The sequence below is a fragment of the Triturus cristatus genome, chromosome 4_2 (genome assembly GCF_964204655.1).
Source record: "Triturus cristatus chromosome 4_2, aTriCri1.1, whole genome shotgun sequence".
NCBI lineage: Eukaryota > Metazoa > Chordata > Amphibia > Caudata > Salamandridae > Triturus > Triturus cristatus.
The window spans coordinates 555,930,448-555,947,220 of NC_140586.1; the positions used below are offsets into that span (position 1 = coordinate 555,930,448).

The 16,773-nt window shown below is 41.8% G+C and overlaps 1 protein-coding gene across 1 annotated transcript in view; it reads left to right on the forward strand.

Annotated features, from left to right (window-relative positions):
• The window catches only part of C4_2H1orf146 (chromosome 4_2 C1orf146 homolog), a 351,173-nt gene that overhangs the window by 236,373 nt on the left and 98,027 nt on the right, over window positions 1-16,773 (forward strand). Inside the window, exon 4 of the mRNA XM_085602182.1 lies at window positions 3,292-3,370. Within this exon, the coding sequence (XP_085458308.1) occupies window positions 3,292-3,370 (79 nt within the window). The remainder of the gene's footprint in view (window positions 1-3,291; window positions 3,371-16,773) is intronic.

Sequence of the window (16,773 nt, forward strand, 5' to 3'; positions counted from 1 at the left end):
GCTAGTATTCAGAGGGGAGGTGGCTTCCGAGTTTTGAAAAAGCACGCCGTGCTGCAAAAGTCAAAGACAGTCACCACTCCAGAGCAGACTGACCCGGACTCAGCCCAGACCATTGTTATTTCAAAACACCAGGGCTTTAATTGGTATGAAAAAACTGGGGGGAGGGTGGGGGCCTTATGTTGTCGTGGCCGATGTAATAAAGGGCGGGGCCTAAAACTCTTAAGCTAACAAGCATTTGCAGTGCATTAGGTCTCGCATTTACGCAAGTTTGAGCTATTGACATTGCAAATAACAATGCCTATTGGCATTGTCATTTACAATGCCATTAGCTTTAACTCGTGTAACTGCAAGACCTATTGCATTGCAAATGCTTGTGTTGCATCAAGTTCGTTGCAGTATTTCTGTTCATATTGTACAAACTAAAGGCAGCCCAGGATGGAGAAGTCACTGTTTTATGTAGTATGGTGTATGCTGCCTTTTTATTGGTGATAATTCTCCCGCCTTTGGGTGCTTGGTTCCCTACCATACTATATTGACTCATTGTTTCTCCTGGTCCTCCCTCCATTGCTTTTGTGCCAGTCACCTCACATCACAGAACATACTCGCTCTCCTGTTGGTCATCCTTCGTGTCCCATGACGTTGTCAAAAACTATCAGCGCTAGTGTTCTGTTGATATATATTTCCCCCTGTGGTACTGTTGTTTTTGTTGCATCGAGTTCGTAGCTGTATTTCGGTTTATATTGTACAAACTTAAAGCAGCCGAGGGAGGAGGAGAACCTCACTGATTTATGTAGTATGGTGTGTATTTTGCAATATATTCCATAATATTTCTTTTGCTGCTCTGAGCCAGAGTAGATTACTTTTGTTTTCTTTTTCAAACGAGTAAGGCTCTGTTAAATGATTACCCTCCGCAAACCTTCCCTGAATGGGCGAGCGTGGGTTTGTGACTCATGCATATTTATAGGGTTCGGCTGTAGCCTAAACTTGATGCTTCCCAGATAGATGAGCACCAGTCGTTGCTGGAGCCCCAGCACGCTCTGTTGACGACGTAAGTAACAAGCATTTGGAATACAATAGATATCACATTACTGAAAGTTTGAGCTATTGGTGTTGCAGATAATAATGCAACGCCAATAGCTCAAGCTTTCAGTAATGCAAGACCTATTGAATTTTAAATGCTGGTTTATAGTTCCCACACTACCGCTGTTTTAGAGAGAAGCGTGTGGAAGGCGGCAGAAGCCCTGATTGAAGGGAGAGAGGCAGGTGCGGTCATGTGAAGCCTCCATGGGAGGCGGGGTAGGGGCGGGGTAGGGGATGGTTGGACTAAGGAATACATGCAGTTTAGCTGTTTGGTAGTTAAATTGTAAAAACAGTCATATTTAATATTTAATAATGTTTTCACAGTTATTTGCTCACATTTTCAGGTTCTTTCCACCAAGTATCTATCGGTTTATTTCTAACAATTTCCATACATGTTCAAATTTTCTGCAGATAATAAGCAGTATTACTGTGAGGAGAAGAATGAAAACTCTACAAAGTTTTTGATATTTAGAGGTTGCCAAGAAGAAATCTAACACGCTGGGGAAGGGCAGTAAATCTAACTGAAAAGAGGAGAGTGCTGTGAAACATTCAGAAGGCAGAAGAATGAAGAGCAGTCAGCTGGCTTAATACACAAGTGACACAATCAAGCAGAACAAGAAACAATCTGGCTGGGGTTGAGGGTTTATAGGAGGCGCATCTGTTGAGTGAGTGAAGAAAAAATGAGACCGAGCGGCACCAAAGAAATGAAGGGCGTGGCTCGCCAAACTTAATTTTTTCAATATTGAAAGTTTTTGTAAGCAGCGCAGCACGCCATCTGTGCCTTTCGCTGTAGTGGGGCGAGGTGCACTATTTGAAAATAAAGGCATGCAGCCGTCATTGGCTGCTTACTCAGACGAAAAGAAAGGTGCAAGGCCGCTGCTATTAAAGTGCGTCGCGCTGCCAAACCCCCCCCCCCCCCCCCATACTTTATAAATGAAAATGTGCAAGTCGGGCGAGATGCGCATTTTGAAAATATCATACACCGCCACCATGAAGCGCTAGGAAAAAAATATACATTGCAAAAATAGAGTTGGGCAAGCCGCGCACAACAAAAGAAAAGTCGCGCAGCCAACATTGTTCAGTTTCAAACACAGCAAGCTGCACTGCAGGAAATAAAAATCATTACGTTGCTGCGAGCTTGTCATGCCTGTAACCGCAGGTAGGAGAAAATCATGTAAGAAAATCGTGCTCACAGACTGTAAATAAAGCATACAGAATAACAACATATGTAAGAGGGGCAGTCCTTATGGGAGGTTACAACATGAGAAAGGGAGGTACTAAGGAGGGACTACTAAACCTATTAACAAATCAAAAGCCACCATATACAAAGGACAGTAACAGGAGGCAAGTGAAAAGATGGGCAGAAAATGGGTGGAGCTTCAAGTCCATACCCGAATACAGCATGTCTCCGAGAAACGGCGCACGCGCTGCCTAGGCAAGACAGAAAAACTGGAGCTGTTGAAGCTGTATGCAAAGTCAAACCACAGGACGAATGGCGTGGTGTCCGAGTTAGGCATGACCCTCATCTGTTTCATTACCGAGCACAGCTCTTTATTACAGAGCTCCAGAGAGCACACGGCACACATTTTCATTTTTTTATATCGTTTTTACTTAGTTATGCCTCTTTCAAGAGCCAATATCCGAATTGTTATGTTTATATGATTTAAATACTTTGTGAGTTCAGTTCAGCCCCAGCATAGCCAGTTTTGAAAGTTCATGGAATAGTTAACATTTACAGAATTACCATGTTATTTAAATGTTAAAAATACCGATTCGGGTCAATTAGGTGTCGTACAGGCTAATATGTTTACATGATTTTTTTTTTTTTTTGCATAATGGAACTTCCAAAAACGTTGCCAATTTTTTATAATAATTCTATGACGGTTTGTCAAGGTGCAATATTACGCGGCTGGGGATAAAATAACTTATTTAGGTACTATTTTGTTTGGTGTGTTCATTGGGTAGTCCTGAGTCCAGTCAGAGCAGAATGATTATAAGTTGACTTCATCAGTTTGAGTAAGGGATAGGACATTCCTAAAAGCGGCCACCCAAAATGTGCAGCTTGTCACTGGTGTTACCCAAAAAGGAAAAATCTAAATAAATACCCAATCAAGGGCTACATTTGTGTCTTTAAAGTAAATATTAATCCTGCCATGAACATTTTTTGTAATAATGCAAAGGTAATACATTAATACTGATTGTGATTTACAGATTTCTGGGAAGCAATCTACGTGTGATACCAGTTCATAACACAGCTGATATTATTAAAGTCATGATAACTATTGCAAAGGTAAGTGTAAAAATAAAAGCTAACATTGGATCATCTACTTGATCTTTTGATTACTGTTGCATCCTGTTTTAGTAAAAAATAATTCAAGATGGTGCTGACACTATGAAGATAGTTCCTTTTTATCCTATTTGTTGTACAGATGCTAAAAAGTTGCATATTCACTAGCATTTTAAAAGGCACTTGATTTAAAAGTTCAATTTTTAGTTTTTTATAAAGTTTGCAGTTCTGGTTTACATATTTTCTGACAAATAACCAGTGTCATTTTTAAGCATACTATTCACGATTGCCCTTTTTTCACTGGGAAAATGTGAGTAGATCCTGGCATAACTGACTTGGGTCTGGTTATTTAGGGAAGCCATGGTTTCATCAATTGCAGTTAGCCAGCATGTCCACTGTGTCTGACTGGTTCTTTTGTCCCCTTGTCCCCATAAGGATTTTTCAAGACTTCTGCAGAACAGACAACTTTTGTGTGTCTACTACCCTCTCTTGGGTCATATGCTCAGTACTGATCTTACACTTTAACCACAAAAATGCTTCAGTTGAAGGAACTTTAAGGTCCAAGTAAAAAAGCTAATAAGTGCCAAAATCTGGCAGGGAAAGTTAGTTCTGTTCCAGGGGATCCTCATCAATAGTCGTAAGCACTGAATAGTCCTGCCCCAACATGCGGGATCCCTGAGCGCTTCTTAAAAATGTTTTATATATATATATATATGTTGTAAACTTCATACGCAGTACCATATATATATATATATATATATATATATATATATATATATATTGGGAGCACTCTCCTTTATCGTATATTACCCAACCAAGTCGAGTAAAGAGAGCACGGATCACAGGATTATTGTTCAATATCCGTTTATTCGTTGAATCTCACAGACAGAATGGCAGCCATTACGCGTTTCATCCCTCCTGGGGGACTTGATCACATGACGCAGATCTACCAATGGCATTTGGTTTTTAAAAGGTTCATTTTTTTCTATTTTGTGTTATTCAATGTGATTGGGCAAGATTAAATACATGATTCCTAGTGCATAAAGTTTTGTGTTACAAATCGCATTTACACAAACTGTTCAACATTGAAATATTTCAGTCTTAGTGACTCAAAATGTCGGGATAAATCCCCCGGTAACTTACTCAAAGAGAATTTGAAATGTCAAGTAAATACGCCATTTGTTGAAAATTTCCGACAATCAAATTGCATATTACTAGTCGACACCTTGATAAACTGCCCCAGTGTTAGATGAAGTACAGGTGGAGATTTCACTGGGCAAAATATAGCCATAAATACAACTGCTCATTTCCGAATATATACATAAATAAATAAATACACATCCAAATATGACATAATAAATTAAATGGTAATAAACAATATTATTTATAAATATATGTAATAAATATTAGGTGTTACTATATCCATAAAATCATCATGAATATTATATTATTCAAACCTATAATGGAATCATGCCCTGAAAACAAGATTTTTTATTTTGTTTGTTTATATATATATATATATATATATATCTCCAAATGAAAAGCACCCAACATTGAAGGCACCACACACAAACGTGTTTTTCTTCCTTTTAATTGCAAGGCAAGCGGGGCAGCAACATCGCCAGTATCAGATTAGGAGTTTTACCAAGATATCCATACGCGTTACGGGCGTTCCTCGCCCTTGATCACTGGCTTGGTTTGTCCGGGAGACATAGCGGCAGTCATTTACATCGCACTCGCGATGGGTTTAAATGTCCCGCCCTTGTGGGCGTTTACCTCCTTTGCATTCTGGTCTTTGGAGTTTCAAAATTACTGGGTGCCGGCAAATTCTCCTCGGTGAATTTAAAATTACCACAGTGGGTTACTGCTAACTGGCCAGGATGTCGCTCTGCTTCAATTAAATCCATGCAAATCGAACACGTTGTTCCCAATGCGCCCTGTGAGTCAAGGCGCTGGACCCGCGTTGTCAGCAGTTGGGTGCCTTCGCGACCAGAGCCGGCACCCAGTAATTTTGAAACTCCAAAGACCAGAATGCAAAGGAGGTAAACGCCCACAAGGGCGGTGAATTTAAACCCATCGCGAGTGCAATGTAAATGACTGCCGCTATGTCTCCCGAACAAACCAAGCCAGTGATCAAGGGCGAGGAACGCCCGTAACGCGTATGGATATCTTGGTAAAACTCCTAATCTGATACTGGCGATGTTGCTGCCCCGCTTGCCTTGCAATTAAAAGGAAGAAAAACACGTTTGTGTGTGGTGCCTTCAATGTTGGGTGCTTTTCATTTGGATATATTTGCGGCCAGCCCTGGTCGCGAAGGCACCCCACTGCTGACAACGCGGGTTCAGCGCCTTGACTCACAGGGCGCATTGGGAACAACGAGTCCGATTTGCATGGATTTAATTGAAGCAGAGCGACAGCCTGGCCAGTTAGCAGTAACCCACTGTGGTAATTTTAAATTCACCGAGGAGAATTTGCCGGCACCCAGTAATTTTGAAACTCCAAAGACCAGAATGCAAAAGAGGTAAACGCCCACAAGGGCGGGACATTTAAACCCATCGCGAGTGCGATGTAAATGACTGCCGCTATGTCTCCCGAACAAACCAAGCCAGTGATCAAGGGCGAGGAACGCCCGTAACGCGTATGGATATCTTGGTAAAACTCCTAATCTGATACTGGCGATGTTGCTGCCCCGCTTGCCTTGCAATTAAAAGGAAGAAAAACACATCTGTGTGTGGTGCCTTCAATGTTGGGTGCTTTTCATTTGGCTATATATATATATATATATATATATATATATATATATATATATGTGTATGTATGTATATATGTATATGTATGTATGTATATTACCTATTGGCGGTCGAAAGTAGGTAGTTATAGTTAGGACCAAGTTTCCATAGGAAGAGCATTTTTTGTTTTGCTTTTAACTTTGGCGTCGTTTGATGAATCTTCATGAAATTTTCCAAACTAATTCTGTGTTCATATCAGCTCCTATATGGTAAGTTTGGGGGCGATTCGTCAAGGGGGGGCCGAGGAAAAAAGGGGGTCCCTAAACGTGTTTTCTCTATGGTAAATTCCATAGGAAACTTTATACAAGGCTACAGGTCGAACGGGTGAACGGAATTACCCCAAATTTGGCAGGGAGAAGGGTCTTGGTCTAGAAAGCACACTTTTGTTTATTTGGTGTAAATCCGTTCAGTAGTTTTGAGAAATATCGAAATTTACAGATATCGATATTTGGGAATTCTGCCATTTGATTGGCTGAGGCGTTACGAGCACAAGCTTGCTGCTTATTGGTTGTGAGCGCTGTGAGCGGTTGCAACTAGGAAGTGTTGGCCGCCATTTTGTGATTCCGTTGAAGCGAGTAAGGAGAATAAAGGGCGAAAAGAGTAGGAAAGAGGAGGGTAGGAGCGCTGTGAGGTCTGTGGGTTGGTTAGGGTGTGCTACACAGGGAGTGTGGAGCAATGTATTCACCCCTACCGGTGTGAAAGTGCTGTTTGCCCAGAGTGAGATGGTGCTGAGGTGAGGTGCCGGTACACTCTGGGATGAAACCGTGAGCTAATTGCTGTAAACTGATGTGCTCTGGGAGCTGTAGGATACTGGCCGCTGTAACATAGCTGTGTAAGTGGTGTTAGTATGGGTTTAGAGTATAGCGGTGTGAGTTGTGTGGGGTGGTTAGGGTGTGCTATACAGGGAGTGTGAGGTGAAGTATTCACCCCTAGCGGTGTGAAAGCGCGGTTTTGCCCAGAGTGAGATGGTGCTGAGGTGAGGTGCCAGTGCACTCGGGGATGAAACAGTGAGCTGATTGCTGTAAACTGATGTGCTCCTGGCGCTGAAGCATACTGGCCGCTGTAGCATAGCTGTGCAAGTGGTGTTAGTATGGGTTTAGACTATAGCGGGAGTGGGAAGCAAACTACTCACCCCTACCGGTCTGAAGACTCAAATGGAATGTTTTAGCAAGCAGAAATAAAGAAATAATCGTGAAGAATATAATGCAGAATGTTGCAATGCCACAGAAGACAAATGGTGAAATCAGGTGTGTTTACGATAGTGGCTGTGTGGGATAAAGCGATGGAGTCTGCAAGTTATATAAAAAGTGTCTTTATGTAAGTGCCATAAATGGAACCACTGGTGCAAGAGCTAAGGCATCCAGCTGAGGCAAACTCCAACCGGTTCTGCTGTATTCAAAGCTAAGCTTCTGCATCAGTGAATTCCACATTACATGTTACAGTTCCATGTGACATAAACAATACCTATTAGACATGAATGACTGTAAATTGTAGAATGAAAATAAAGGTAGGATACGATTAGCACACTGTGCCAACCAGTTCCTAAACAATGCCGTGTTTTTTTATCTTGATCGCCAGTTCGTGAGCAGTGCCTGAGGATGAGCTAATTTGTGTGAAAGGGCTTCGTGGATAAGAGGCAGGCAGAGACGTGTGTACAAAGAATAGATTTGGTTTCAAAATGGATGTCGGGTTTAGGCTAATTTAGCAAGTAAATAGCGTATTTGCATAGGCCATACATCATCCATCCCTGGTTAGTGTGGAGAGGTAAGGGCCAATAATGAAAACAGAGTTCAAATGCCTAAGCATACTTAGAAAGTTATTATATGAAAATAGTTCAATTGAAGTGTATTAAAAAGTGTAATAGGAAAAAGTAAAAAAAGTTGTAAAAAAATCAATCCAAGAATAAAGTGCATTTCTTACAAGTCTTGGAGATTGCAGTCCGGAAGTTCTTCAGCGGCTTGAGATGCGTAATGTTCCAAGAGGCGATTATTGCCATCGTGTGAGAAAAGCGAAGCGATCCAATTCATATCCTCGAAGGGACAGTAATGTTCCTCGAATGTTGGAACGGTAATTTGAATTGGCAGGCAATCTGCGATGTTGTCAAAGGTCGCACGTTGCAGGAGATCTTTCGCGGCTGCCCAGAAATTCCATTCCGCCAGGATACCTTTTTGCGTTGCATCCGCCATTGCTCCACTGCCCGAACAATCAAGTTCATGGTTTTCAACATACTCTATTACCTGCTGGATATCTAAAGCGTTTGCTGGGATGTTGGCAAGGCATTGATCCATTCGTCAGTCGATTGGGCAAGTTTTGCAATAAAAAGATGGTTGCACGCAGATTGTATATGTGTAAATAAATGTCATGTTGTAGCTGGCTCCGATAATAGATGGAGGCAGGCAGCCGAAAAGTTGTTCCATTTTTTCACGGTATTGATGTAGCTTCGGGTAGAGGCGTATTCTGTCAGTCATGCTTGTTACCACAGGGACCGTAGCCATTTTTAACAAGTTGAAATAGTAGTAGGATGGCCGCAAACAGAGTGAGAATTATGAGCACTGTTGCTGTTATTCCAGAGATGATCGAGTGAATGAAGTCTGGTATTCGACTAAAAACAGTTTGAAAGCCTGTGAGAAGGCCGGAGGAGACAATGTTAAAGTGTGCCAGACCTTAAATGTCAGATGTGTTGAAAATTGTGTAACAATTCACAAAGTGTAATGGGAGGTCTGTATTTAAAAGGGAGTGTATTTTACTTGAAGTTCGTGCTATCTGCTGTCGATAAATTACTTTTGGAGAAGTGAGGGACCCTTCTGTTTGAAACAAAAGCGTTTTCAGTTTGCTCCGTTTAATAAAATCTGTTTTCAAAGTAGGTATTGAAGGCCAAGTTGAACTTTGGGAGTTACTTTGTGTGGGTAGGAATAGAGATTGCCAGAGGAAGTTATCCGGTTTGAAACAGTAAGGACATATGGTATGCCCGCTCACATTGCGTAGCAGTCCATGTTGTTAAGAAGCAGATAACTGCCGTTAGAAAGCTGTGTGAATGTTGGGCTGATTGTGGGAGTTGGCGTGCTTTTAAGAAAGCACACACGATTGGGGGCTGTAAGCTTAGAAGCGTCGTGCAGTTGGACATTCTTGCATAGTAATGAATGATTGTCATTGTGGTCCCACTTTTCACCTGTGAGGAAAACTTCAGTATCCTCTTTAAGACAGCGATATGTAAATGGGAGAAACCACTGCTTGTGAATAAATGTGCTACCTTATATAATCACATACAACATGACAAACAACATGTACACCTAGCAGACACAACGACACTACTTACTGTGGGAACCGTGGCTAGCCATGTACACAAACCAAACATGGCATGGCAACTCTGCCACACAATGCAGAATGTGGGGAGAGATGGGAGCAAAGTATCAAAGTATGTGCGAAGGTGGCATGTGATTCTCGATTATAAAAGTATACAATGCAAAGTGTTGAGGGGATGTGCCGGACAGACTTGAGTATGCAGAGCACAGACATTTACATGTCAACATACACTGGTGGTCTATTGAGTGAAGTCGACAGTGGACGCAACCATGATAGTACAGTTAGTAGGGAAGATTATGAAAACATAGCGCGTACATGCCCTCCCCCCCCCCCCCCCAAAATCTTTAGCGTAGTGGGCTGGCTCAGCGTACGCAAGGCTAGAGTAGGGGTATGAATAAAGGCACATTTCTCTGGGTGTGGTTCTCTTCCAGAATGGCGAACATGTCTGTCAGGTCTGCGCAGCTTACACCGCCATGAGGCTGACGCCGTGAGCGAAGGTGGCTGCGGGAATAATGCTCTCAGCCTGCTGTTACCCAGAAACCGTCATGGCCGCTGCGACACACATATGTCCCACAGTTCACCTTTCGACACCGTCGTATGTGAAAGAGGGCCCACCACGTGCTGGATGAAGCTTTTGGGCCGAGGTCTGCGAGTGGGAAGGCTCCTGAGATCAACATTGGCTACCGCGAACAGGCAGACAGCTCCCATCCTGAGGCCCAGCACTGTGAAGTGCTCTGTATACTGCTAACACAGTAGTCGAAGAGGTACCAACAGTGGAACGGTGTCTTGATCCCACAATGGACGATGTTAGAACTGCATCTGAGAGTGCAGATGAAGGTACTCCTTTCGACCAGCTGTAACCAACACTAGGTCCCAACAGTGGAACAGTGTCTTGATCCCACAATGGACGATGTTAGAACTACATCTGAGAGTGGAGATGAAGGTACTCCCTTCGACCAGGTGCAAGCAACTCTAGGTCCCAACAGTGGAACGGTGTCTTGATCCCACAATGGACGATGTCTGATAGTACCTGCTGCTTGTGGGTTTTCACAGAAGTCCCTGCGTTGACGTGCATCAGACTCTGTGCTTCCGTAGCTAAGTGCTGCACATGATTATTGTGCTTGGTTGACACCAGTCGGTGGAGTACACCGTGGTACAGCAGGTCCGAACAATGGAACGGGGTCTTGATCGCAGAATGGACGATGGTAGAACTGCATCTGAGAGTGCAGATGAAGGTACTCCCTTCGAGCAGGTGCTACCAACTCTAGGTCCCAACAGTGGAACGGTGTCTTGATCCCAGAATTCACGGTGTCCGATATTACTTGCTGCTTGGTTTTGACGGAACTCCCTCCTTTGAGGTGCATCAGACTCTGTGCTTCCGTAGCTAAGTGCTGCACATGATCATTGGGCTTGGCTGACTGCAGTCGGTGGAGTACACCGTGGTACAGCAGGTCGGAACAGTGAAACAGGGTCTTGATTCTGTGATTGAGGATGTCAGAAGTTAAAGTTTGTGATGATTTCTGTGTTTCAACTCCGATCAGGTGCAACCAACTGCGTGCTTCCGAATCCAATGGCACGTGGCTGTGAGGCGTTAATGACCACTACCTCTGGCCTACAGTGCGGTCAGCAGGGCTCACAATTCAGATCGAGTGGTGATTGTTTAATTACAGAATCCAGTAGGCAACTAACTACAACGTCTATTGAAATATACACAAAGCCTTTTAGTATACTTGTTTGAAGAAGTTTTTTAAGATGACTTATAGGTCTAGTATTGGTAGTGGTAAATAACACTGAATAACTGTGTACACAGTGGACAGCAGAGATCGCAATTCGAATTGTTTTTATTTATTTATTGCAGAGTTTTGTGTAATTTATGTTGTTGTATTTTGTGAAGAGGACTTGAGAAAAAGTATTCATGGAAGACTGTGCACACTACTGCCTTCAATTTACACTGCAGACATCAGTGTTCACAATTCAGAGCGAGTCGCTATTGTAGATGACGCAGTCCTGTAGGCAAAAGACATTGCTCCAGTGCGCTCTGTCCGCACCACGCATACGCATCATCACAGGGTCCGCACACGGTTTTTGTTGCTTCGCGTACGGCAAACTGGGCAGCTCAAGTCAACGCCACGTGGCTGTGGGCCCTTGCTGACTGCTCTCTGGCCTACACTGCAGACAGCAGTGTTTACAATTCTGATCGAGTCGCTATTGCAGATGATGTAGTGTTGTAGGCAACAGACATTGCTCCTAGTACGGCCTGCCCGCAGCACGCATCATCGCTGGCTGTGCACATGCTGAATGCTTTTGATGTGGCTATCTAAGTGCACTAGACCTGATGGACCTTTTATGATTCAATCTTTTTGTGTATTATTTCAGATCTACTGCCTGTATCTTAGTATACCACAAGTTATGGTTGTTTTACAATAGAATATAATATTTTCTGTATTATTTCACATCTAGTGTCCCTACCTTACTGCAGCACAAACTATTGACCCTTTTATTATTCATTCTCTGTGTGTGATCCAATGGTTACTGTTGTAGTTGATGCTAGGAGCAACCATTCCCTGAGGGCTGGTTTACACTCACCCCACACGCATCCAGCACAGACGTCACTGGATATGTGACCCTGGTAATTAAAAGGAGTCGAGCGCACGTGCCCGTACCCACTTCCACTATCTATCTGTGTATTCATTATGCATGCATGATACTGCCCCTGGGCCGTGCCACATTACATTGTGCTGTGGACAGCGTATACAACCATGTTACCTCTGGCAGTAGGGAAAAGTTCTGTTATGTAGCTTTAGATGGCTATCCCAGGTGGAAGGCTGCTTTACAGAGCATGAATATTGATGATGAAGATGATGGTTGCATGTTGTGTGTACTGTCAGATATGTGTACATAGCAAAAAGTTTTCAAAAAAGCTCTGTAAGCAGAAGAGGAGTCTCTCATCAAACGCTGTAGAGAGAATGGCGAAAATGGGTGGGGTCCTCCAACTGTTACAATGGGAAATATTATGAACCAATCAAATGCTTTTCTTTAGGGTCACATGGCAATCGTGCAGCAAGCACGCAAGGAGGCCGCACCCGACGCGATTTTGAGAAAATATTACCATAATATACGTTTATTACAGTTAGAAATATATAAATGTTTAAAATATTTTAGATTATCGCTTGTTCTTATATACACTTTAAACTTATTTAGATATAGTTTTGTGCCAAAAAGAAAAGAGGGAATTGCGTTCCCAGCGCGACACCATACGTCTATGATGTAACACAGGGCCTGGCAGCGTGCACTCGTCGCATACGCAATGTGCAGCGGGCGTGACCCCATACGTACATTTCATAAGGCGCGGCTTGGTACTGCGTACCTGTCGCTTACCAAAGTAGCAGCTGGTGGGACCACATACGTATATGATGTTACGCGGGACGCGGTGCCACAAACCCGTCGGATACGAAATGTGCATCCTTTATGAGTTTAGCAATATGTCGGATAGGATTCACATGCTGATGGAGCTTGGTACACTACCGGTACGGGACTTAAGTTTTCTAAAAAAAAAAAAAAACGATATACATACTTTTTTGGGAAGATATAAAACATTGCATATTTTTCAAATTAAAAACAAAAAAGGATAATAGAGTTCCAAAATATTACAAAAATAAATTGAAAAAATATAGGTTTTATAAATATTAAAATATGAAATTAACATGTAAAAAACCTTTGAAATTCACTGAAAAAACCATAGGTTTTACAGACGTTATAGTTAGGAATTAGCATTTAAAAAAACCTTAGAAATTAACTGAAAAAACAATAGGTTTCAGGGATGTTATAGTTAGTTGGACATTTGACTCGTATAAAACCAGAGAAATTCGCACGTTATAGTTAGTTGAGCTAACTATAACTCGCGCGCCCGCAATGCACTGGTGATGACGTCACATATTACATCACTCATGACATGGTCAGTGACATCACTGATGACATCACTGATGACATCTCAAATGACATCACTGATGACATCATGCACCTGATAATCTGATGCACATACTGATGGCCTAATATAAACTTTGATACACGCACTCTAAAATACAGACTACTATTTTTGAAACCATACACACAACAATGCCAGATACTACATACTACCCACTATTTTCTAGGTCTACACTCACATCCACTCACTTATACATGCAGTTACTCATCAATACAGTACTATAATATACACTCATACACCTATACATACAGTCACAGTCTGCCACTCATCCTTAGAGTTACTCACACACCTAGTCAGTCTTGCAAAGAATCAATCACATACCCATTAACTCATGTATACAGTTATACACACCAACTGTGTTATTTATACACACACCACATCACTTATTTATGCAGATACTAACACATACTGGGGCATATGCATCAAAATTAGCATTTGCGATTCCTTATTAGCGAAAAATAAGGAATCGCTAATAAGGAATAGCAAAAGGCTATGCATGTAGGAATCGCTATTCAAATAGCGATTCCTTAACATTCCTTATTACCGAATCGGTAATACCGAATCGGTAATAAGGAATACCTACCCATTCATTCCTATGGGCTTGGAGGCCCATAGGAATGAATGTAAAGCCATTCTGTATTAGCGATTCGGTATTACCGAATCGCTAATAGCGGGAGCACTTTCAAGGGTGCCAGGGTGTCAAAAGGACACCCTGTTGCACCCCTGAAAATGATATGTGCACATATGTTGCACACACACATGCTCTAAGGGCATGTGTGTGCGCAACATGAAACTTTGAAAAATGCACAAAAGTGCATTTTTCAAAGTTTTTGCAAATTACCATGCAGTTCATCTTCATGGTAATTTGCTCCCCTTATTAGCGAAATCGCTAATTTTTTAACTTGGGGGCATATGCATCAACATTAGCATTTGCGATTCCTTATTAGCGAAAAATAAGGAATCGCTAATAAGGAATAGCAAAAGGCTATGCATGTAGGAATCGCTATTCAAATAGCGATTCCTTAACATTCCTTATTACCGAATCGGTAATACCGAATCGGTAATAAGGAATACCTACCCATTCATTCCTATGGGCTTGGAGGCCCATAGGAATGAATGTAAAGCCATTCTGTATTAGCGATTCGGTATTACCGAATCGCTAATAGCGGGAGCACTTTCAAGGGTGCCAGGGTGTCAAAAGGACACCCTGTTGCACCCCTGAAAATGATATGTGCACATATGTTGCACACACACACATGCTCTAAGGGCATGTGTGTGCGCAACATGAAACTTTGAAAAATGCACAAAAGTGCATTTTTCAAAGTTTTTGCAAATTACCATGCAGTTCATCTTCATGGTAATTTGCTCCCCTTATTAGCGAAATCGCTAATTTTTTAACTTTGATGCATTGCATTTAAGGAATCTCACTTTGGGATTCCTTAAATGCAATCGCTATTTAAGGAATCGGTATTTAAGGAATCCCTATTTAAAGAATCGCTATTTAAGGATTCCTTAAATACCGATTTCTGCTTTTGGGTTGATGCATTGGGATTGGGTATTTTTTACTTAATACCGGGAGCTAATAAGGAATCGGTATTTTACCGACTGGATTTTGGCTTGATGCATAAGGGTGTTTGATGCATTGCATTTAAGGAATCTCACTTTGGGATTCCTTAAATGCAATCGCTATTTAAGGAATCGGTATTTAAGGAATCCCTATTTAAAGAATCGCTATTTAAGGATTCCTTAAATACCGATTTCTGCTTTTGGGTTGATGCATTGGGATTGGGTATTTTTTACTTAATACCGGGAGCTAATAAGGAATCGGTATTTTACCGACTGGATTTTGGCTTGATGCATAAGGGTGACTGTCTTATACAATCACTGATACAAGCAGACACTTTTATACACCCACTCCTTCAAATAACTTACTCTCACGTATAGTCATTTATATACTCCAACACTCACATATACTGCCTTAAAAACCTATGTAGTTACTCACACATATACTAGTGAGACATTCATTCACTCACCAACACACCCATACACACACTAACTCACCCATACAGCCCTTCCCAGATGTACTTTTGAATCCATAGAACCAGTGAATCACCCACTCAGACATGTATGCACAGAGTCACACAACACAGACGCTCATACAGATACTCAGACAACAAATCAATAACCCATATAGACACTCATTTTTTTTTTTAACACACATTTTATTACGTTTTTGTACAAACACCTACAAATCCGTACACAATATTTATCAGCATACTCCCTGAGGATTAATCAAAATCCCCCCGCCACCGATACCGTGCATAGTACAAGGATATACAAATCTTTCCAGAGTTATGCGTCAAATAAACCAAAAACCTGCATAACTAAAACCTACCCCTAACCACCATGAACCCATATAGACACTCATGTAGCTACTTACCAACCCATGCAGCCGCTTATACACCAACTGAGACACTAATACAGACTTTCACACAGTTTAGTCACTAACCCATACATTCAGTAACACATGTTCAATCACTCAGTTATACAGTCAGGCACGCACCTACTAAATAATCCATTCAGGGACTTGTAAATTCACTCTTTCTTCAATACACCATGGCATAGATATATATGAAAAATATTTAAACTTTACAGAAGCACACATTCAATGGATGATGTCATCAGTGATGTCACTGACCATGTCATGAGTGATGTAATATGTGACGTCATCACCAGTGCATTGCGGGCACGCGAGTTATAGTTAGCTCAACTAACTATAACGGGCGAATTTCTCTGGTTTTACATGAGTCAAATGTCCAACTAACTATAACGTTCTTGAAACCTATGTTTTTTTCAGTCAATATATATATATATATATGTGTATGTGTGTGTATATATATATATATCTGTATATATATATATATATATATTACCTACTGGCAGTCGCCAGTAGGTAGTTAAAGTTAGGACCTATTTTCCATAGGAAATCCGCAACATTCTATTTGGAATAACGTTGGCGTTGATTGATGAATCTTCGCGAAAATTTCCAAACTTTTGGCCAGCTCCGGTCCACTCCTATCCTGAAAATTTCACGGTGATTCGTCAAGCGGGGGCTGAGAAAAAAGGGGGGTCCCAAAACGCATTTTCCCCATGCATTTTCCCATAGGACCTGTTGACGCAGCTACAGCCCGAAGTGCTGAACGGAATTACACCAAATTTGGCAAAGAGGTAGTCCTCAGTTCAGACTCGTGCCTTTTGCTTAAATGGTGTAAATCCGTTCAGTAGTTCCTGAGAAAATCAAAAGTAAAATCACATATATATCTGGGCGG